Genomic DNA, 22,273 nt, shown 5'->3' on the forward strand with positions numbered 1-22,273 from the left:
CTCTGATCCCTTTTAAAGGAAAAAGTATAGGCTCTCCATAGTCTCGCCAGTCGCTCCGGCCTGTACTATTATTACTTCAAAAATTGTGGTGGTATAATTGCAATTCCACAATACCACCTCTAGGAGTGGGCTCCAAGCAATGGCTGCCAGGGTAGTAACAACCTGGGATTGCTCCTACCCTCCTCTTCCTGCTGATCTCCATCATCTGCTGGAGAGCTCTGGTGGGCGCCAATATATATATATATTTTTTAATGGATTTGGTGTGCAGTGTCAATTTTGTTTCAAGAGGATTGAGCAGTTAGGAAATGCAGGAGTAGCTGGAGGTGGGACCCTTTATTTATTTTTTTAAGGGATCATGCATCAGAGTGAAATATGTTTTGTTTTATAAAGGGTTGAGGGGAAGAGTATGGAGGGCTACTTTTTGTTAACATGTGATCTAGCCCTTCAAGAGATAGTGGGCCCTAGCTTTGAGAGTGGTGCAGTGGTTAGAGCTGCAACTTCAGCACCCTGAGGTCGCTCCTTGTGACCCTGGGCAAGTCACTTCATCCTCCACTGCCCCAGGTACATTAGATAGACTGTGAGCCCACCAGGACAGATAGAGAAAATGCTTGAAATACCTGTATGTAAACCACTTTTAGTGTGGTTGTAAAACTACAAAAAGGCGGTATACAAGTTCCAATTCCTATCCCTTAGCTTTGTATTGCTGTGAATAGGAATGTATGATATTCCAAGCTGCAGCAAAGCAGAATCAAATTTACCACAGGATTCATTAACCTACAATAAAATTTTACTGCCTGATGGTATTAGGCCTCCTGATAGAGAGCAGTTAAAACCTTAGCATGAGTACATACAATGGATAAAGACATCTTTCAGGATGTCAAAAACAAGTAAAAAAAAAAATCCTATCAGTCGCAAACACCTCAGCCCAAAGTCATCCAGAAACAGGGAGATGATACAGGTCATTAAGCTGAGAAGACAAATAATTTATCTGTTGCCTAGCCATATTAGATAGGCTGTTCAAAGCACTGGCATAGCAACTGAAAACACCCTTGATGCATTTCTTTGAAAACGAGGATTCTCAGTGAGCAGCACAGGTAGAGGAAAGCAGGAGGGCCCCTTGCTCCTCGGGGTAGGAAGTCAGCCTTCCTTTAACATTCTGGGTTCATAGACAACTCGGCGAAAGACAAAGGCGCACGCCAACAACTGAGCGCAAGACGGAGGCGCGCGCCAAAGAAAATTACAGTTTTTAGGGGCGCCAACGGGGGTTTTTGTTGGGGAGCCCCCCCCCCCCCAGTTTACTTAATAGAGATCGTGCCGGAGTTGTGGGGGGTTGTAACCCTCCACATTTTACTGTAAACTTAACTTTTTCCCTAAAAACAGGGAAAAAGTGAAGTTTTCAGTAAAATGTGGGGGGTTACAACCCCCCACACCCCCCACAATGCCCCCCACAACGCGGCGCGATCTCTATTAAGTAAAGTGGGGGGGTTCCCCCCCCCCCCCCCCCCCCCGTCGGAGCCGGAAAAACTGTAATTTTCTGTGGCACACGCCTCCGCACTGCGCTCAATTGTCTGCGCGTGCCTTTGTCCCAGCTCGCTTTTGACCTGACATCAACATTCTGTACTCACAGGCCTCTCTCTTTGATTGATATCATATCATAGCATCTTGTGATGTACATGTATCTTACGAACTGCAGGTCAGTTTTTTTCACCATAGTAGGGGTTTGGAATGGATTCAAATTAGATGCAGCCTTGCATACTATGAAACTTACCAGTTTGTTTGAAAAACTAATTACTTCAGAGAAATGATTTAAGACAGCTGATTACTGTCTCAGAAACAAATTAGTAACAGATGACTACCATCCTTTTCTAAAGGGCATTAGACTTTGGTCCCTCAGCATAAGGTAGTTTCAGTGTATTGGATCTCATAGAAGGAATGTGGCTGCCCATAATAATCTGTTTCAGTTCTGATGATGTTCAGACACTCCCTAATTAGCCTCTCTGATCACCCCGAGGCTGCAGAGAGATTCTCTTCCTTGCCATTAAAGTTGTGTACCCCAGCACATTTCATACCCTAGAGAGGAGCACAGTTTCTTTTGCAGAAAGTCTGAATACTATTGAGCAGGAGATTTGAGGTATGACGTAGTACAAAGGTGGGCAACCAGGATCCTTGATAGTAGAGAATGACACGGTGACAAAATCCATCACCGTTCCTGTCCCCGCAGATAACCACGGGAAACCATCTCCATGCCACTCTTTAAGAAGAGAGGGAAAAATCAGAGTATAAATGGATACAACCACTGACCCTCAAACCTTGCATTGAAGAATGTTAGTGTAGAAGTACTTGGGGTTGAATGACATGGGATTGTTTCCCTCGGTTATCCACGGGGATGGGAACGGTGATGAATTTTGTCACCGTGTCATTCTCTACTCGATAGCCACAACCTACTTGGATTTTCAAGATTTCCACAATCAATGTGATGAGATTGATATGCACAAAATTAATTTGCATATACTTCTATTGTATGTAAATTGATTTTGTGCATATTCATTGTGAAAACCCAACTGGGTTGTGACCCTCAAGGACTGTGGTTGTCCACCTTCACAATAGCAGTAGGGGGGAACTAGAGCAGACCAGAATATCTCTATTTGCCATCAGCTTCTATATGTATGTTTAATGACAGAGGAACAAACATACCTGAATACCTGCCTCCTAAGCAGTAGGGTCAGTGTACACTGGCATCTATTCAAGTGACTACAAATACCAAAAACAGGATGTAGAGACCCCAAAAATATGTACTGTAACCAAACACAATGTGGTCTCAGCAACGTCTATAGTCATTTATGAGAGAGAGAGGAAAAAAAATCTTAGTAACCCATACAGACAATACAGACCCATTTTGCTACTCAAGGTGGCTTCTTCAAGGGTCAATTGCAAGGGTAATTTATCAAGCGAAAAACTCTCACAGCTCCCCAGCGCTTGTACTCATATCATGGCACTTGCAGGGAACACACGATATTGAGATAAGTGGTGGAATTTGTTGCCCATTTTTCACTGTTGTAAACACACACACATATATATATACGTGTGTTTGAAAAAAGCATTTTAAAAAACATTTGGATTAGTGTGAGAGGTTGTTTGCAGGATCGATGAAAGACTAGTACAGACAAAAAGGGTTTTTCTGTATTGTCTATTGTCTGTATGGGTTGCAGAAATCCTTTTCCTCTCTCTCATAAATGACTGTTGATGTGTCTTTCAGAGACAGTTTGTATTGATGTTACTTTGTGCAATAAATCACCAGATTGTATAGACATCTTTCTTCCCTTTACTTTGTTGTTCTTATATTTTAAGGCAAGTTCCCTCCTTTTTCTTGTTTACTAAAACATGGCAATTAAGTTGCATTGAATCTCATTTTCTAGGCTTTAATGGGCCCTGCTTACTATTCTTTTTCCATAAAGTTTCAAAATCCTATCTCATAGTAACCATTTTTAAATTATATACAAATAGGGCTGTACTGAGATATTCAATTCGGCCACATATAGTAAGAACATAAGAATTGTCGCTGCTGGGTCAGACCAGTGGTCCATCATGTCCAGCAGTCCACTCACGCGGCGGCCATCTGGTCAAAGACCATCGCCCTAACTGAGACTAGCTCTACCCGTGTGCATTCTGGTTCAACAGGAAGTTGTCTCATTTTGTCTTGAATCCCTGGAAAGTGTTTACCTCTATGACAGACTCCGGAAGAGCGTTCCAGTTTTCTGCCACTCTCTGGGTGAAGAAGAACTTCCTTACATTTGTACGAAATCTAGCCCCTTTTAACTTTAGAGAGTGCCTTCTCGTTCTCTCTACCTTGGAGAGAGTGAACAACCTGTCCTTATCTACTAAGTCTATTCCCTTCAGTACCTTGAATGTTTCGATCATTTCCTCTCTCAATCTCCTCTGTTCGAGGGAGAAGAGGCCCAGTTTCTCTAATCTCTCCCTGTACGGCAACTACTCCAGCCCCTTAACCATCTTACATTATTCGTATTTGGCTAAATAGTGATTTGAATTTGAATAAAAATAATTCAGGACTCTACTGTGCCATATCCTACTGAAATAAACACTTGATCTCTGATTTCATGTTGCTTTTTTTATTATTTATGTTAAAGCTCAATGCTCATTCGTATTTGGTATTCATATTTGGCTAAATAAATATGCTATTCTGTAGGGCTCTATATACAGGATCCTGCTTTTTGCTAATAGTGCAGTTAATACTTTAATCTAGATCAAGGGTGCCCAATAGGTCGATCGCGATCGATGGGTAGCTCGCCAAGGCAAAGTGAGTCGATCACCCAGGACTCACTTTGCCTTGGTGATCTATCGGGCCGATCAGTCTTCCTCTCCCCGACGTCAATTCTGCCGTCGGAGAGGAAGTTCGGGCCAGCCAATTGCTGCCTGGCTGGGCAGAACTTCCTCTCCGACAGCAGAATTGACGTCGGGGAGAGGAATACTGGTCGGCCCGAAGCAGGGAGAGCATGGGGTGGCTTTGGTGTCGGCGTCAGCTTTGGGGCATGTTATCCATTGGTTGCGGTTTGGGTCCTGTTCCCCGATGGCAGCGGCAGTGGCAGTGGCTTGGGGAAGGGCAGGGAGAAAGAAAGAAAGGGGGCAGGCAGGGAGACAGAAGGAAAGAAGAGAAACAGAAAAAAAGAAAGGGGGCATGAAGAGAGAGAGAAAGAAAGAAAGGTCAGGGAGAGAGGAAGAAAAAGTTGGGGGAGGGAATGAGGTGTGGAGGAGAGGAAGCATATAGGCTGAAAGAAAGATTGGATGCACAGTCAGAAGAAGAAAGTGCAATCAGAGACTCATGAAATCACCAGTCAAGGTGGGAAAAATGATTTTATTTTAAATTTAGTGATCATAATGTGTCTGAATTTATATCTGCTGTCTATATTTTACAATATGGTCCCCTTTTACTAAACCGCAATAGTGGTTTTTAGCGCAGGGAGCCTATGAGCGTCGAGATCAGCGCTGGGCATTCAGCGCAGCTCCCTGCGCTAAAAACTGCTATTGTGGTTTAGTAAAAAGGGAGGGGGGTGGGTATTTGTCTATTTTTGTATGGTTGTTACTGAAGTGACAGTGCATAGAGTCATCTGCTTTGACCTCTTTGAAAAAACCCCGGAATAGGAATGATAATTAACAATTCTATGTGTACAGTGTGCGTTGTGTTTTTTTAAAATTTTATTGTTGGTAGATCATTTTGACTTGGTCATTTTAAAAGTAGCTCGCGAGTCAAAAAAGTGTGGGCACCCCTGATCTAGATGCTGCCTGAACAGTCCCGAAATATGTCAGAAATCTTACTGCAGTGTACAAAGAACATCAAAATTTTCAGGAAAGAAATGCTCTCACGCAGCATCAACTAAAGCTGGAAATGCTTCTTGGCTAGAAATCAGAGTTTAATTTAATTTGGCATGTGAAGGGTCATTTTGTAAACTAGTTTTGCCAGTAAAATGCTGATTTAGGTGTATAAATTGGCGCTTATAAAGTTAAACAGGTATGAACTAATGTGCACACAGGTGATTTATAACAGACACCTTCTAACACTTCTCTGTGCTCAGAGAACCAGTTTTAGCTTATGAGACCACTGGGTGAAGCAAAATTTTAGCCCACTACTAATACGGCACAGTTCTCAATCATTGCACTGGTCCCTGTAGTATCTTTAAGTATGATACTCTCTCACTTTTATAAAATCTTTTTTAAATACTTTTTATCTTTTTAAATGCTCAACTTCAAAACAGACGTGGAGGGACATAATCAAAAGGGACGTCCAAGCCTGTTTTCGCCTAAGTCACAAGTTGTTTAAAGTAGAAAACAGCCTAGGACACATTTTCAAAAAATATGTCCAAAATGTTTTTTCTTTTGAAAATCGTCTTAACTATACGTCCTAAGCTAAGTTACTCAGATTTTCATATTTCAGCATTTCATATTTCAGCTTTTCACTGGTTTTCAGCATTATATCTGCTTAATTTCTCTTCTCCTCCCTGTTTCTTACTAAAAAAATATTTAAAAAAAGCACAAAAAAATCCTTCTCTTTCCTCTGTTAAATCTTATTTCCTCTTCCTGCAGTTTTGTTTAAAATACTGTGTTTTAGGTGGTATAGAGCCTATATTTCTGGTGCCTGTGGCTCAGGGTGACTAAAGTAGGGAAAATCCTGTTATAAATCCTGTGTTTTAGGGTAGCACTGATAGAACCTGCAGTTTTGTTTAAAATACTGTGTTTTAGGTGGTATAGAGCCTATATTTCTGGTGCCTGTGGCTCAGGGTGACTAAAGTAGGGAAAATCCTGTTATAAATCCTGTGTTTTAGGGTAGCACTGATAGAACCTGCAGTTTTGTTTAAAATACTGTGTTTTAGGTGGTATAGAGCCTATATTTCTGCCTTACTAGTAGTCTTACTTATAGTCCCACCAACCCCAGGGACCACTATTCATATATAGAGACCCATATAATCAGGACTTCACAACCAATCAAGATGACCTTTATTCTATGCAATCACTGTGGTGCTTTAATTCCAAGACATACTATTTGGAGGCTTAAGGCTTGCCCCATCTGTCTTCAACTTGCCAGTATTAAGGAGGAGCTCTGTAAACTTAAACAGGAATTGAATACAATTAAAGCAGCTTCCATCACTCCACAAAATCATACCAACTTACCACCTCTACCTCAAAGAATAAAACAACCCAGGAACAAATGGGTCACAGTAGGCTCAGGAAGACTGCGACATGTAACACAGAAACATCCACCTTCACTAATATTACCTCTACAGAATTCCTTCGCTCCACTAGTGCACTGCGATACTCAGGAAAACAGAAGGGAGGTGGGACTGGAACCAATGAAAGAAACTCAAGAGAACAAGAGCACCCTAAGTACAAATAAAAAAGCCAAAAACAGAAAACTATTACTGTTGGGAGATTCCATCATCAGAGGCATTAACCTTGGAACTCAGGGCGAGGAGTCCAAAATAGTGAAATGTCTTCCAGGATCCTCAGCTACCAGGAGTTCCAGGCAAATACTGACTATAATTAAGGAAGAAACTAAGGATTTTAACACTGATGTTGTTATCCATCTGGGAACAAATGACCTGGCCAACAACTCCACACTTGCAGCACAGAAAGCTTTTCGGGAGCTTGGTGAGGGCGTGAAACCTTTTGTAAAGACTTTAGCTTTTTCTGAAATACTGCCTGCATATGGAAAAGGAGAGCAAAGAATGAAAAACACAGAGGACTTTAATAGATGGCTCAGAGCCTGGTGTCATCAAGAAGGCTTCAGGTACATAGGAGGATGGGGAAATACATGGAAGGACAAGAAGCTATATTGCACTGATGGGCTACATATTACTACAGCAGGAAAAAGAAACCTTGCAGAGAAATTTAGACAATATTTTTCTAGGCATTTAAACTAGAAGGTGGGGGTGGTGTATGTAGAGACCACCCCCGGCAAAAGAAAAGATGTGATAGTAGTAAAGGCTGCAACAAAAGCAATATCAGCAACTCATTTCTTAGTATTGCAGCGGAAAGTGAAACGACACAAAAATCCATACGAAAAAGGAGATTATCGCTGAAAAATAGCTGGAAAGCGATGACCACAAATGCTCGCAGTCTAAGCAACAAAGTTCATGATCTGCAAGCCCTGATATTAGAGGCAGATCTAGATATTGTTGCTATCACAGAGACATGGTTCAGTGAATCACATGGATGGGATGCAAACATACCGGGATATAATCTTTTTAGGAAGGACAGAGATGGTCATAAAGGTGGAGGAGTAGCTCTCTATGTAAAGATCAATATCCAAGCGACCGAAATGCAAGGGACCTGGGGAGAGGAAGAAGCGATATGGATTGCTCTGAAAAGAGAAGATGGAACTTCTATCTACATGGGTGTAGTCTACAGACCTCCGACTCAATCGCAGCAAATTGATAAGGATCTGATTGTGGATATCCAAAAGTTTGGAAGGAAAGAGGAGGTTCTGCTGTTGGGAGATTTCAACCTGCCGGATGCGGACTGGAATGTTCCGACTGCGGAATCGGAAAGAAGTAGGGAGATTGTGGATGCCTTTCAAGAGGCTCTGCTCAGACAAATGGTGACGGAACCCACAAGGGAAAAAGCGATATTGGATCTGGTCCTCACAAATGGAGAGAGTATCTCTAATGTTCGAGTGGGTGCTCACCTGGGTAGTAGCGATCATCAAACGGTTTGGTTTGATATAACGGCTAAAGTGGAGAGCGGCCGCACGATACTTAAAGTCCTAGATTTCAAACGTACGGACTTTAATGCAATGGGAAAGTACCTGAAGAAAGAGCTGTTAGGATGGGAGGACATAAGAGAAGTGGAAAGACAGTGGTCTAAGCTGAAAGGAGCGATAAAAATGGCTACGGACCTTTATGTGAAGAAAATCAATAAAAACAAGAGAAAAAGGAAGCCGATATGGTTCTCCAACCTAGTGGCTGAGAAAATAAAGGCGAAAGAGTTGGCGTTCATGAAATATAAAAAAACCCAAGAAGAGGAGAGCAGAAAGGACTACAGGGTGAAACTGAAAGAAGCCAAGAGAGAGATACGTTTAGCGAAGGCACAGGCGGAAGAACAAATGGCTAAAAATGTAAAAAAGGGAGATAAAAATTTTTTCAGATATATTAGTGAAAGGAGGAAGATAAAAAATGGAATTGCTAGGCTAAAAGATGCTGGGAACAAATATGTGGAGAGTGATGAGGAGAAAGCAAATGTGCTAAACAAATACTTCTGTTCTGTGTTCACAGAAGAAAATCCTGGAGAAGGACCGAGATTGTCCGGCAAAGTTACACGAGAAAATGGAGTAGATTCTGCGCCGTTCACGGAGGAGGTTGTTTATGAGAAACTTGAAAAACTGAAGGTGGACAAAGCGATGGGACCAGTCGGGATCCATCCCAGGATACTAAGGGAGCTCAGAGAGGTTCTGGCGAGTCCTATTAAAGACTTGTTCAACAAATCTCTGGAGACGGGAGTGATTCCTGGGGATTGGAGGAGAGCGGATGTGGTCCCTATTCATAAAAGTGGTCACAGGGATGAAGCAGGAAACTACAGGCCGGTGAGCCTCACTTCAGTTGTTGGAAAAATAATGGAAGTGTTGCTGAAAGAAAGGATAGTGTATTTCCTTGAATCTAATGGGTTACAGGATCCGAGGCAACATGGCTTTACAAAAGGTAAATCGTGCCAAACGAACCTGATTGAATTTTTTGATTGGGTGACCAGAGAGCTGGATCAAGGACATATGCTAGATGTAATTTACTTGGATTTCAGCAAAGCCTTTGATACAGTTCCTCATAGGAGGCTGTTGAACAAACTTGAAGGGCTGAAGTTAGGACCCAAAGTGGTGAACTGGGTCAGAAATTGGCTATCGGACAGACGCCAGAGGGTGGTGGTTAATGGAAGTCGCTCGAAGGAAGGAAAGGTGACTAGTGGAGTCCCTCAGGGTTCGGTGCTGGGGCCAATCCTGTTCAATATGTATGTAAGTGACATTGCTGAAGGGCTAGAAGGAAAAGTGTGCCTTTTTGCAGATGATATCAAGATTTGTAACAGAGTAGACACCGAAGAGGGAGTGGAAAATATGAAAAAGGATCTGCAAAAGTTAGAGGAATGGTCTAATGCCTGGCAACTAAAATTCAATGCAAAGAAATGCAGAGTAATGCATTTGGGGATTAATAATAGGAAGGAACCGTATATGCTGGGAGGAGAGAAGCTGATATGCACGGACGGAGAGAGGGACCTTGGGGTGATAGTGTCCGAAGATCTAAAGGCGAAAAAACAGTGTGATAAGGCAGTGGCTGCTGCCAGAAGGATTCTGGGCTGTATAAAGAGAGGCGTAGTCAGTAGAAGGAAGAAGGTGTTGATGCCCCTGTACAGGTCATTGGTGAGGCCCCACTTGGAGTATTGTGTTCAGTTTTGGAGACCGTATCTGGCGAAAGACATAAGAAGACTTGAGGCGGTCCAGAGGAGGGCGACGAAAATGATAGGAGGCTTGCGCCAGAAGACGTATGAGGAGAGACTGGAAGACCTGAATATGTATACCCTAGAGGAAAGGAGAGACAGGGGAGATATGATTCAGACGTTCAAATACTTAAAGGGTATTAACGTAGAACAAAATCTTTTCCAGAGAAAGGAAAATGGTAAAACCAGAGGACATAATTTGAGGTTGAGGGGTGGTAGATTCAGGGGCAATGTTAGGAAATTCTACTTTACGGAGAGGGTGGTGGATGCCTGGAATGCGCTCCCGAGAGAGGTGGTGGAGAGTAAAACTGTGACTGAGTTCAAAGAAGCGTGGGATGAACACAGAAGATTTAGAATCAGAAAATAATATTAAATATTGAACTAGGCCAGTTACTGGGCAGACTTGCACGGTCTGTGTCTGTATATGGCCGTTTGGTGGAGGATGGGCTGGGGAGGGCTTCAATGGCTGGGAGGGTGTAGATGGGCTGGAATAAGTCTTAACAGAGATTTTGGCAGTTGGAACTCAAGCACAGTACCGGGTAAAGCTTTGGATTCTCGCCCAGAAATAGCTAAGAAGAAAAAAAAAAAAAAAAAAAAATTTTTAAATTGAATCAGGTTGGGCAGACTGGATGGACCATTCGGGTCTTTATCTGCCGTCATCTACTATGTTACTATGTTACTATGTCCTGCTGATCTGATCGTCCAAGTCACTAAATCGTCCATCTTTATGCTACATTTTCGTCCAACTTTTCGTCCAAGTCACAAATGCCTAGAAAAAGACCTTTTGGGCGTGGGAGGGGCCAGAAAAGTGATGAACTGCTCACCCAGACATGGCACCAGAGTAGTTGGGTACTTTACAGGGCACTGCTGTGAACTTCACAAAAAGGGTGCCATGTCTTCTCACTACAGCTCCCTTACGGGTCATGGTGAGCCCCCCAAACCACCTCCAGAATCCCCTAGACCCACTTATCTACCACCCCAATAGCCCTTATGGCTGCAGGAGCCACTTATATGCCAGTAAAAAAAGGGTTTTGGGGGTGTATAGGGGAGTGCACATGTTTAAGTATCAAGGCAGTGAATACAGGGACTTATGGGCATGGGTGCTCCTCTCTATAGGTCCCTAACCCCCCCCCCCCCCAAGATGACTTAAGCCGCCTCTGTACTGGACGACTAGGCTTTCCTATGCCAGGCGGCCAAGTGATGATGGTTACAGCAAAGAGCCAATTTATCCAAAATGCTTGACTCAAGATTTACAAAGAGCCGCCAGGTGTAGCTTCTATCCCCTCCAACCCATCGCAGGTCTCTGCACCTCTCAGCCCTCCCTTCCCTGCCCTTCCCCCCAACCCATAGCCAAAGTTCTCTTCCCTCTCCAGGCCCTGACCCTTTAATCTTCCTCCCAAACATGTGATTTTCCCCCTCCCCAGGCCTACCAAAGTACCTGGAAGTCCAGCGGGAGTCTTTGTGGCAGGAGCGTGGCCCTCTCGCTCCTGCTTCCTCACAGCTGCCTTCTAAAATGGCTGCCGCAACCTCTCGAGGCACTACAGGAAATGCCGCGAGCATCTGCGAGAGGTCACAGCAGCTATTTTAGAAGGTAGCTGTGAGGAGGCAGGAGCAAGAGAGCTGTGCTCCTGTCACAAAACCCCCCGCTGGATCACCAGGTACCTCGGTAGGTCCGGGGAGGGGGGAGATCATGGGGTTGGAAGGGAGATTAAAAGGTTGGGGCCTGGAAGGCCGCAACCGCATGTGGCTCCCAAGCCGCAGGTTGCTGACCCCTGGACTAGAGAATGCAAGGAGGAGGCACACCATATCTTGCCCCTAATGCTCACAGGCAAAATTATGCTCCTAACAGCATCGTACACCTGTACACCCCTACAAAAATATTTCAGGAAAGATTGCTTGGAAGGCCACATAGATCCCTTGTTTGCAACTTATTGCAAATAATTTCTGTAAATCTGATACTATCAAACACATTTGAAATGGTGAATTCAGTCTGCTTTTGTTTCTGTGTTTTTATTCTTTATACAGGGCATCCTAAGCTCAGGCCAGGCACTCAAAGGAATGGCTTTTCTACCAAACAGGATTTACAGACTCGAGAGGCTGAGCGCCAGCTATTTCAGCAACTGAAGGAAAAGTGTGAGAAGCAAGCCAAACAACTGCTCCTTATCCAAAAGGAGTTAGCGGAAGCAAACCAGGGATTCAAGGTTTTTGTTGTAGCCACACAGCATTTCTTTCAGAAGGTAAGAATATAATTTGCCTTCCAAGCTTATTAAGAGGGTAACTTTCAAACAAAACACATTTGTATAAAATCGGAAAGTGGATTTAAACTGCAGACTTTTACATCAGTTTTCAAACAGGAAAATTCCCCTTTGAAAATGGATTTAAGAAAAGTATGTTTTCCATAAAAAGCTGTTTGCCTGTGTTTAGAAATCCAAAAGTACTGTGTATACTCGAATGTTACTATACAGGATATTAAATGAATAGGGAATAAAATGTTTTAGGTAAAAGATCACTTACAGATCATGGACCCGGGAGGCCGCCGCGGGTGCGGACTGCTGGGCGAGATGGACCCATGGTCTGACTCAGCAGAGACAACGCTTATGTTATGTTATGTTCTTATGTAAGTTGATCCGATTATAAGACGAGGTACCTTTTTCCCTCCAAAAAGGAGGAAAAAGGTTGACTCGAATATAAGATGTGTGTGTGTGTGTGGGGGGGGTAATATTCATGTGCCCTGCCAGGATCTATGTCCTGTCCCCATCCCTCACTCCCTACCCTGCCAGGCTTTATACTCAGCCCCCTCACTCCCTGCCATGCCAGGTTCTCCAACCTGTCCCCCCTCCCTCTCTGCTAGGCTCACCTCCTCCCTCCCTGCCAGGCTCTGCACCCAGTTCCCTCCCTCCCTCCTTGCCATGTTAGGCTCTGCACCCAGTTCCACTCCCTGCCCTGTATCCTGTCCCCCCTCTCTCCCAATGTCCTGCAGGCCTCCACTAGGCCTGCCGTATGACATGGTGGACTGGAACAGTAAGGATCCCTATTTTTTTTTTTACCTCCCTCCGGCCTCCCCTCGCATACCTTTTTAATCTCTGGTGGTCCAGCGGTGTACCGGGCAGGAGCAAGCTTTCTGTGCCTTAGCCATATTCTTAGCTAACTTATTTCTATTGTGGATGTGCAGGAAGAATTTTCAGTTTTGTTTCATAATTTGCTGTTTCATCCAGGGGGGGGGGCAGGAAAATATCTACCATATCTGAATGTAAGTTGTTGTGAGCTGCTACTAAAGAGGTGTGAGTTAAATTCAAAGAACAAAGGGAGAAATTTAATGTATACTTATATGAAACTGAAATAAATTAAGCAAATACGCACATCCCTAACTTCTGAAACTGCTGGTGTAGGAAACTGAAAGCCAGCCGGGTTTTCAAGATATTTACATTGAATATGTAAGAGATACATTTTCATTCAGTAGAGACAGTGCATGCAAATATCTCTCTTACCATATTCAGTGGGGGTATAGGTTTAGACTTTTGCTGTTCATAAAAGGAGTCAAGAGCCGATTGGGATCCTCCCTCCCTTCTGTCCAGACAAAGGATAAAGCGCTATCAGGAGCATAGCAACCAGGAAACCCATTCTGTGTGACACACACCTAAGCTTTTCTACCCCGACCACATCACAGCCAAGCGAGGGAGGCCAAAGGATGGGGCTAGTTACGGCCTTGCTACCTAGGATATCCAACAGACATTTTTTGGGCACATAAATTCTGAATTACACAGTATTCTATAACAGAATGTAGGTGCCGAGATGCTGTTATAGAATTAGGCACCTAAGTTAATTAAGAAAAGCTGTTTAAAATGGCAAAAAAAAGTAAAATTAAAGTGCCTACTGGCGCCTAAAAAATCTGCGCTGGAACCGTGCCTCCATAGTAGGGTTACCATATGGCTCCAGAAAAAGGAAGACGGATTGAGACCTCCGGGTTTTATTTCCACTGAAAGTAATGGAAGTAAGGAGGACCGATAGATACATCTAGATTTTACTTCTATTGAAAGCAATGGAAGTAAAACCTGGATGTCTCAATCCATCCTCCTTTTTTTGGAGCTATATGGTAATCCTACTCCATAGGCGCTTTAGGCTGCCTAATGTCACTGTGGGCATAGCTAACGCCGGATGTGGTGTCAGGCGACCTAAAGCACCTACATAGGTGTGATTCACAATAAAGAGAGGTGCTGGAACTGTAGACCTGGAAAACCCTGGTCTGCATTTCCTGCGCTTATCTTTCCTGAAGGCGAGATTCTGTATATGGCGCAGTCACGCGACTGACACGTAATCAGTGGCCTTTTTATAGGCGGCTGCCAATATCAGTGTTTACCATACTGCATCTTAGCACCTAATTCTTAGCAAACATTGTAGAATTGCTCCTTAAATAACTTCTGAGGAAAATAATATATTTGTTCTCAAATTCCTTCCTGTTAAAGATGCAGAGTAAATTGAGATCATAATTATGTGAAGTAAGACCGGACTTTGTACTTCACTGTGAAAAATATGTTTCAAATGTTCATAGTGTTTCACAGATTTGGATAATATCTCAAAGAATGATGGCTCTATCTAATTCAAGGGATTTTCCTATTAATGCTGTTGGTTTTTTAATATTTGAAATGGCAACAGTGCCATCTAATGGCCACATCCTTGAACAAATCTAAACATAAAAAGATGTTGAATTAGCATAAGGTTCAATTTTTTGAGCAGTAGCAGTAATCATGAAGGCTTCACCCTCAGCTAGTTTATATTCATACATAATTTATACAAGTTTCAAGTTTTCATGATGTATTGCACTATCATGAATTCAAAGCGATTTACAATTAAAAACAAGGTCTTAGTTATTAACTACAACAAACACACGAACATTACGAACTGATACATAAGGGAAGTAGAGAGAACTACAATAAGCATAGTAAAGGAAACATGAAAGGTAAGTACAAAGGGAGGGTAAAAAATTTAAAAGTATTATTTTTATTTTTTTAAATTTCTCGGAGCCTAAGACAGAGGACACATGAATTTCTGCAGAGAATGGAGTCAAAAGAGAATCCGACGATTAGGTCTCAAAGGCATCCTTGTACAACCAGCATTTTAACAGTCCTTTAAATTTACTTAGTGATTTTTCTTCTTTAATAAATGATGGTAAGGAGTTCCATATTCTGGGCGCTGTAACCACAAAGATCGTATCTTGTCTTGTATTTATTATACTAAGCGATGGAATTACTAGATTTTTGTCCTCTGATCTCAGACTTTTAGTGGGAATATATGGAATAATATACCTTTCTAGGAATGATGAGGCTTTAGTTGTTAATATTTTGAATGTTAATAGTGCTATTTTATAGGAGATTCTGTGAACAATTGGAAGCCAATGAACTTCTTTGAGAAGAGGAGTCACATGATCAAATTTTTTCCTATTTGTTATAATTTTAATTGCAGTTGTAGTTGATGGATTTCTTTAAGAGCAACTCCTTTATGGAGCGAGTTGCAATAATTTAACTTTGAAATGATCAATGAATCTACAAGGACATTCAGTGATGATGAGTCCAAGAAAGGAACAATTGATCTGATCATTCATAACCTCTGAAAACAACCTCTCACTACTGCAATAATCTGATTGTGATATGTCAATTTTTGATCCAGAATAACCCCCAAAACTCTAATCTTAGTGACTTCCTGAAATTGGATATTATTTATGTTGATTGGGGCGGTGAGTTTTAGTCCTTCTTTCCAAGGGAAGTATATTATTTTTGTTTTATCTGTATTCATTCATTTATTTTCATCAAGCCAGTCAGAGATTGTACTTAATTTCTTATTGACATTTTCAAATTCCTCTTTTGAATACGAGTCTAATGGAAGTAAGAGTTGAAGATCATCTGCGTAGGTGAATGCTGTAAACCCAATAGATTGACAAAGAGTCAGCAGAGGGGCTAAAAAGATGTTAAAGAGTAGGGGGGACAATATCGACCCCTGCGGGATGCCATAATTGGTAGATATCATGACATAATCAGTAACGTGGCAGAGTGAAATCCCCAACAGACAAGGCTGAAGCAGCCTGTTTAGCGTGCTGCCAGCCCGACTCTGCTTTGGATGTAGGTAGGGCTTGCGGTCGGCAGGCAGGGAAGGATGGAATGTCAGCAGGAGTTTGGCTGCGCAGTGGGGTCAGCGGGGGGGGGGGGGATTGAAGAGTTTCCGGCGAATCCCGGGACTAGGGCTTATTTTCGGGGTAAGACTTATTTTGGGGGAAACACGGTAGGAAGGGTTTCAAAAAATAGATAGATCCCATGCTATTTATACCCAGGGATAAGCAGTGCCTTTCTACAAGTCTGCTTGTTTAATAACAGTCTATGGACATTTCCTCCAGAAACCTGTCCAAATAGTTTTTTAAAACCCAGCTACACTAAGGGCCTCATTCTATAAACAGTGTCTAGTGGCACCACTCTGCGTGGTTGTCAATCAACCACTAGGTGTTCTTTATAGAACTACGCTTAATGACACCAAGGCATGCTTAGGCATTGCTGGGCATCATTGTGGTAGGCACCAGTATATCACCATCTTATCACCATGTTATCACCGTGAGCAATATGTGTTAATTTACTGTTAACTGCAATTATCAGTAACTAGGTCTCATTGCATAAAATGCTGAGTAAAATTCTGCATCTGAATTCGACAGTGTCTCCGAGCTCACTCCTAGCCAGGGTCTTCCTGGCCTAAGTTACCAGCGCCTAACTACAACGCCTAGCAATGCCTAAATCAACCATGCCTATTCTCTGCCCCTATCCATGCTTACTTTTCAAGTAGGCATCATTATGTGTGGGAGGGCGCCTTGACTGAAGTGTCAGTGGGTGCCGTGCCAATATCTGCACGCAACCTAAATTGACAATTAAAATGATTTTTACATTTTCAATGTTTTCGATGGTGTGGTCAATTCCCATGCCATTTAAATCAATTAAAACCAATTATTTTGCATGCGGAACTAAGGCATCACTAGCCATCCATGATTAGAGCGCCTAGCGGCACCTAACCTAGACACTTTATAGAATCGGGCTGGATTCTGTAATGGGTGCCTAGTAGTGCTGCCCGATACACGATTCGAATCAGTTCACCGATTCAAATCAGATGAATCGATTCGAATTGGTTCGTTTTTGCTAAAAACTGGACTCACCAATTCAGCTGCAAGACGATTTTAACGCCGCGGCCGCCAAACTCTACCCATCTAATGTAACTTCCGGTTTTGTGAAACCGGAAGTTACATCGGACGAAACGAAAGTAGTGGGAGAGTCAATTGCGAGCGAGCAGACCTTGTGCAGCAGACCTCGGCAGCAGCAAATACTATTTTTGGCTGGCTTTCCCTGCATTTCTCCTCTCTGCCCCGCGATTTAATATCTAGTCCAGTAAGTAAATGAATCGGAATGGGGACTGGTGAGTCTTAGGGGCTAGGGATGGAAGCGGAAATCGGCAGGGGGGCTGGGGATGGAAGCTGAAATTAGCAGGGGGGCTGGGGATGGAAGCTCAGAATCGGCAGGGGAGCTGGGGATGGAAGCTGAAATCAGCAGGGGGGCTGGGGAAGGAAACTGAGAATCGAAATGGGGGCTTGTGAGTCTTAGGGCCTGGGGATGGAAGCTGAAATCGGCAGGGGGGCTGGTGAGTCTTGGGGGCTGGGGATGGAAGCTGAAATCGGCAGGAGGGCTGGGGATGGAAGCTGAAATCAGCAGGGGGGCTGGGGATGGAAGTTGAAATCGGCAGGGGGGCTGGGGATGGAAGCTGAAATCGACAGGGGTGCTGGTGAGTCTTGGGGACTGGAGATGGAAGCTCAGAATAGGCAGGGGGGCTGAGGATGGAAACTGAGAATCGGAATGGGGGCTGGTGAGTCTTGGGGGCTGGGGATGGAAGCTGAGAATCATTTCTGTAGGCTATCAGAAATTTGCTTAATTATCTACTCACACAGAAAAGCAGTAAAAGTCAATAGGTTCTCTGAGTGGGAACAACCTGTTTGATCTTGCACTTGTGTGATTGACCAATTGTATATCACTGTTTAATTTATCACATTGATTAATTTGAGCACACATGAGATGTCCTATGATGGTGTGCAGGCAGGGGTGATTAACCTGTGCCTTATTGTGTAAAGCGCTGGAGAATTCTCTCCCCTTGCTTACCTCTCTCGCTGAAAACACCCTGCTTCAGTATAATCATTTATATGATTTATCTTATAAACATAATTACGTGGTCTTTTCTTCAAGTGCTGAGACATCAGGTTGTTCCCACTCTGAGAACCTATTGACTTTTACAGTGAATTGAATCAAATCAAAAAATCGATTCAACAGAGTGAATCGAATCAAATCGAAATATTTTTCTCTGAATCGGGCAGCACTAGTGCGTAGAAAGATAGGTGCCTATTGCATGGCAGTCACATTTAGGCGCCTATTACAGAATCATGCTTAGCGGTGCCAAACTTAACACTTAGGCGCCTGTACGGAGTTTAGCGGTATATAAGAAATAAATTACATTACATTACATTACATTAATATAGGGCAGGGTTATAAAGGCCTACATTATATGCACCTAAGTCCTTTAGAGAATCACACCTAGCAGCACCTAAGTCACTCTCCACCCCTAAACACACCTACTTTGGTGTTAGGCACTGCTAGGCGCCATATGATATTCGCCTATCTTTTGTGGGCTCACCCCTAAGAGGATAGGCGCTTATCTCCGGATTAATTTTTATATTGTTCAATTATGATCTTAACGCTCATAACTGAAGCCAATTTACTAATTAATTTAGGCGCCTCTTATAGAATTTCCCCCTAACTGTTTATACCACTTCTTCTGGCAATGAATTTAACAGCTTACCTGAAGAGTTTAGTACCAAAATATGTAAAGTGCAAAAAACAGTTCTCTGGATAAATTAGTGTTTTTATTTTCAAGAATTCTAGTCATCATAAGAATATTTTTTCAATGAATATCATTATACCTTACCATTAAATGTCTTATAGCGAAAATTTCATTCATCTCATGGCTATTTATGAAGGTGTTGTGTTTCTAATATAAAGACATTTAAAAAAATATATTTAACAGGTTTTGGAACTAAGGGGTCCTTTTAAGTGGGTCATTTCTGTGGGCTAAGGCTATTTTTTACCATGGCCATAAAAACCTTGATTTTTCTATATTTTCATTAATGGCTGTGCTCTAGCATTAGCATGCGATCGTTTTACCACCGGAAAACTTCTTGCCACCTGTTTTGTAGACAATAAGGCCCAGATTCTTAAAAAGGTGCCGGACGTTAGGTACCTAGATCGGCCCACCCAGCTGATTTAGGTGCCTTGGCTTACTCAGCACTGATAATTGAAAGGGTCATTAAAAAACAATTGAAAGACAATTTTTAAAAAATTAATTTGCCGGTAGGCATCTATACCAAGGTACCTACCGGCAAATAAGCATGATTAGGGGCGTGTTTAGGGCAGAGTTTGAACATGGATCAACTTAGGTGCACTCATTTAGGTCAAGAAAGCCATGGCCTAAATGACAGCACTTAAGGATTCAACGCTTACCGGCACTTAAGAATGCTTAGATGTGTTTTTATGCATAGTGCCTAACATAGTGACAACCACACTGAACAGCGTCTAAGAGTTAGACAATGTTGGGTCTCCCACGCTATCCATTCACTAATCAGTCAGTGTGCAGTAGAATTGTTGTTGTTATCATAGGAACGTCTACTCTGCACCCCATTTATTTTAGGGAAGCTGCAAAGGATGACAGCAAATGGCTTTCGTTCCTGCCCCTAATGACCACCATAGACCTCAGGGACATCAAGTAGGCCCGGTGGGGCCTACATAGATGGAAGAGGCAATATTTTTCATAGCAGCAGGCTGGGGGAAGGGATAGAGAAGGAGAGAGTTTTGTTGGGGGGCCAAGAGTAGGATTGGGAGGTTAATCTTAAAATTTAAAAAATGCTAGTCCCATCCGATATTCAGCCAGCACCCACATAACTAGCTTATGCAGGCCCCAGCTGACCCAATATCAGAAAATTAACCCTGAATATTCAGTGCTGGGGCCTGCACATGGCCCAGCACTGAATATCTGGGGTCAATCTAGCTGGTGAGTCGGCATTTTAAAAAACGTTGACCATCACAAACTGAATATCAGCTGGATTCATTTTAGAAAATTAATCCCCTCTTTTGCCAAACCATGCGAGAGGTGTTTAGCACCGGCCAGCTCGCTGATTGCTCTGCGCTGCTTCGATGCTCATATAAGCTTTAAGATTGTTGGAGCAGCGCAGAGCATTCAGCACACTGGCCAGCGATAAAAACCTCTTGGTTTTAAAAGTATTTCACTCGATGGAGATACAGGGAAATACTTTTAAAACCAATAGGAGGAAATTTTTTTTCACTCAGAGAATAGTTAAGCTCTGGAATGCGTTGCCCGAGGTTGTGGTAAGAGCGACTAGTGTAGCTGATTTTAAGAAAGGTTTGGACAAGTTCCTGGAGGAAAAGTCTATAGTCTGTTATTGAGAACGATATGGGGGAAGCCACTGCTTGTCCTGGATCGTTAGCATGGAATATTGCTACTCCTTGGGTTTTGGCCAGGTACTAGTGACCTGAATTGGCCACCGTGAGAACGGGCTACTGGACATGATGGACCATTGGTCTGACCCAGTAAGGCTATTCTTAAGTTCTTATGTTCTCTTGCACAGTTTTGTAAAAGTGTGTGGGGGGGAGGGATAAAATTTCTAAAATTTCAACATAGAAAAGCAACGCATAAACATGTAAGCATTGCTCTGTACATGATTGTGATGTAGAATAGCAACATGCATGATACATACAGTACAGGTTTATCTTTGCCAGTTTAGAAATATAATGCACATTTTGAAGCAACTACATTGGCTACCAGTAAGATGTACAGTTCAATATAATGTTCTGATGATCATTAATCAGACTTTGTATGGACAGACAAAATGGTATTTACAAAAAGCAGTAGCATTGTATATGCCAAAAAGATCATTAAGATCAGAAACAGCAATGCAATTGTTGGTAGATTCAATACATTACATGTCAACAAAACAGGCCTCATTTTCAGTAGGAGGGGCCAGATTGTGGAATTCATTGCCCGGTCAATTACGCTTATGTAAAAATGTTGAGCAACTTGGTGTCAGGTCAAAAGCGCGCCGGGACAAAGGCGCGTACAGACAACTGAGCGTAATGCGGAGGCACGCTCCAAAGAAAATGACTGTTTTAAAGGGCTCCGACGGGGTGTGTGTGGGGGGGAACCCCCTACTTTACTTTATACAGATCGTGCCACGTTGGGGTGTTGTGGGGGGTTGTAACCCCCCACATTTTACTGAAAACTTCACTTTTTCCCTAAAAAACAGGGAAACAGTTAAGTTTCCAGTATAATGAAGGTGGTTACAACCCCCCAAGCCCCCCACAACGCCGTCGCGATCTGTATTAAGTAAAGTGGGGGGGGGGTTCCCCAACAAAAACCCCCGTTGGAGCCCCTAAAAACACTCTTTTTCTTCAGCACGCGCTTCCATCTTGCACTCAGTTGTCGGCGCGCGCCTTTGTCTTCGGCGGTTTTGTCTAAGAACAGAGCAATTTAGATGGCTGCTCAAAACCCATTTATTTGTTAAGGAGTTTTGTTGCCGAGCTCAATATAAAAAGAAACAAGGGTAATATGCATTAATGTGTTTAGCCGTCATCTTCTTTGTAAATGAACTGTGTATGTATAGTTATGACCTGCCTAGGTGTTATGTGGGAAAGAAATTTTAAAAATAAATAGACATGCATTTTCCTGATGCTGTCACAGAGACCAGCGTCCCTTGCCAGTATGGCTTTTTGTGGAGACAAAACCACTAGAGGATTAAGGAGGCAACCATCCCTAATTCCTCAGTGCTCTGTTGCTCAGTTTGCCTAAACCTCAACATGCTTGGTACGTAGGTTTAAATCCTGGCACTGATCAACATTTATTTCCTTTCTGGAGAATAAACGTGTATGTTCTATGTATGCCCTAGTCTCATCCAAAACACCCCGAGGCCATGCTCCCTTGCTATTTGCATGCACTTAGGTTTTTGACATGTCTAGTCCAGCTTTGTGAAATGGGAACTTAGGTGTTTATGCAAGATAAACTTTTAAATGCTAGTTTCTGCATTTCTCAAATATGAATAGCACCTCTGAAATGACCACCTTAACTTCTGCAGCCTTTCGTCATATGAGAGTTGTTCCAGCCGCCCCTTAATCATTTTGGTTGCCCTTCTCTGTTGCTTTTCTGATTC

General features: G+C 42.8%; 1 protein-coding gene across 2 annotated transcripts in view; it reads left to right on the forward strand.

Annotated features, from left to right (window-relative positions):
- MTUS2 (microtubule associated scaffold protein 2) overlaps positions 1–22,273 on the forward strand; it is a 550,182-nt gene that overhangs the window by 425,015 nt on the left and 102,894 nt on the right. For both annotated transcript variants that reach the window (XM_033950272.1, XM_033950273.1), the window contains exon 7: positions 12,013–12,224. In XM_033950272.1, the coding sequence (XP_033806163.1) occupies positions 12,013–12,224 (212 nt within the window). The remainder of the gene's footprint in view (positions 1–12,012; positions 12,225–22,273) is intronic.

Source organism: Geotrypetes seraphini, chromosome 6 (genome assembly GCF_902459505.1).
Source record: "Geotrypetes seraphini chromosome 6, aGeoSer1.1, whole genome shotgun sequence".
NCBI lineage: Eukaryota > Metazoa > Chordata > Amphibia > Gymnophiona > Dermophiidae > Geotrypetes > Geotrypetes seraphini.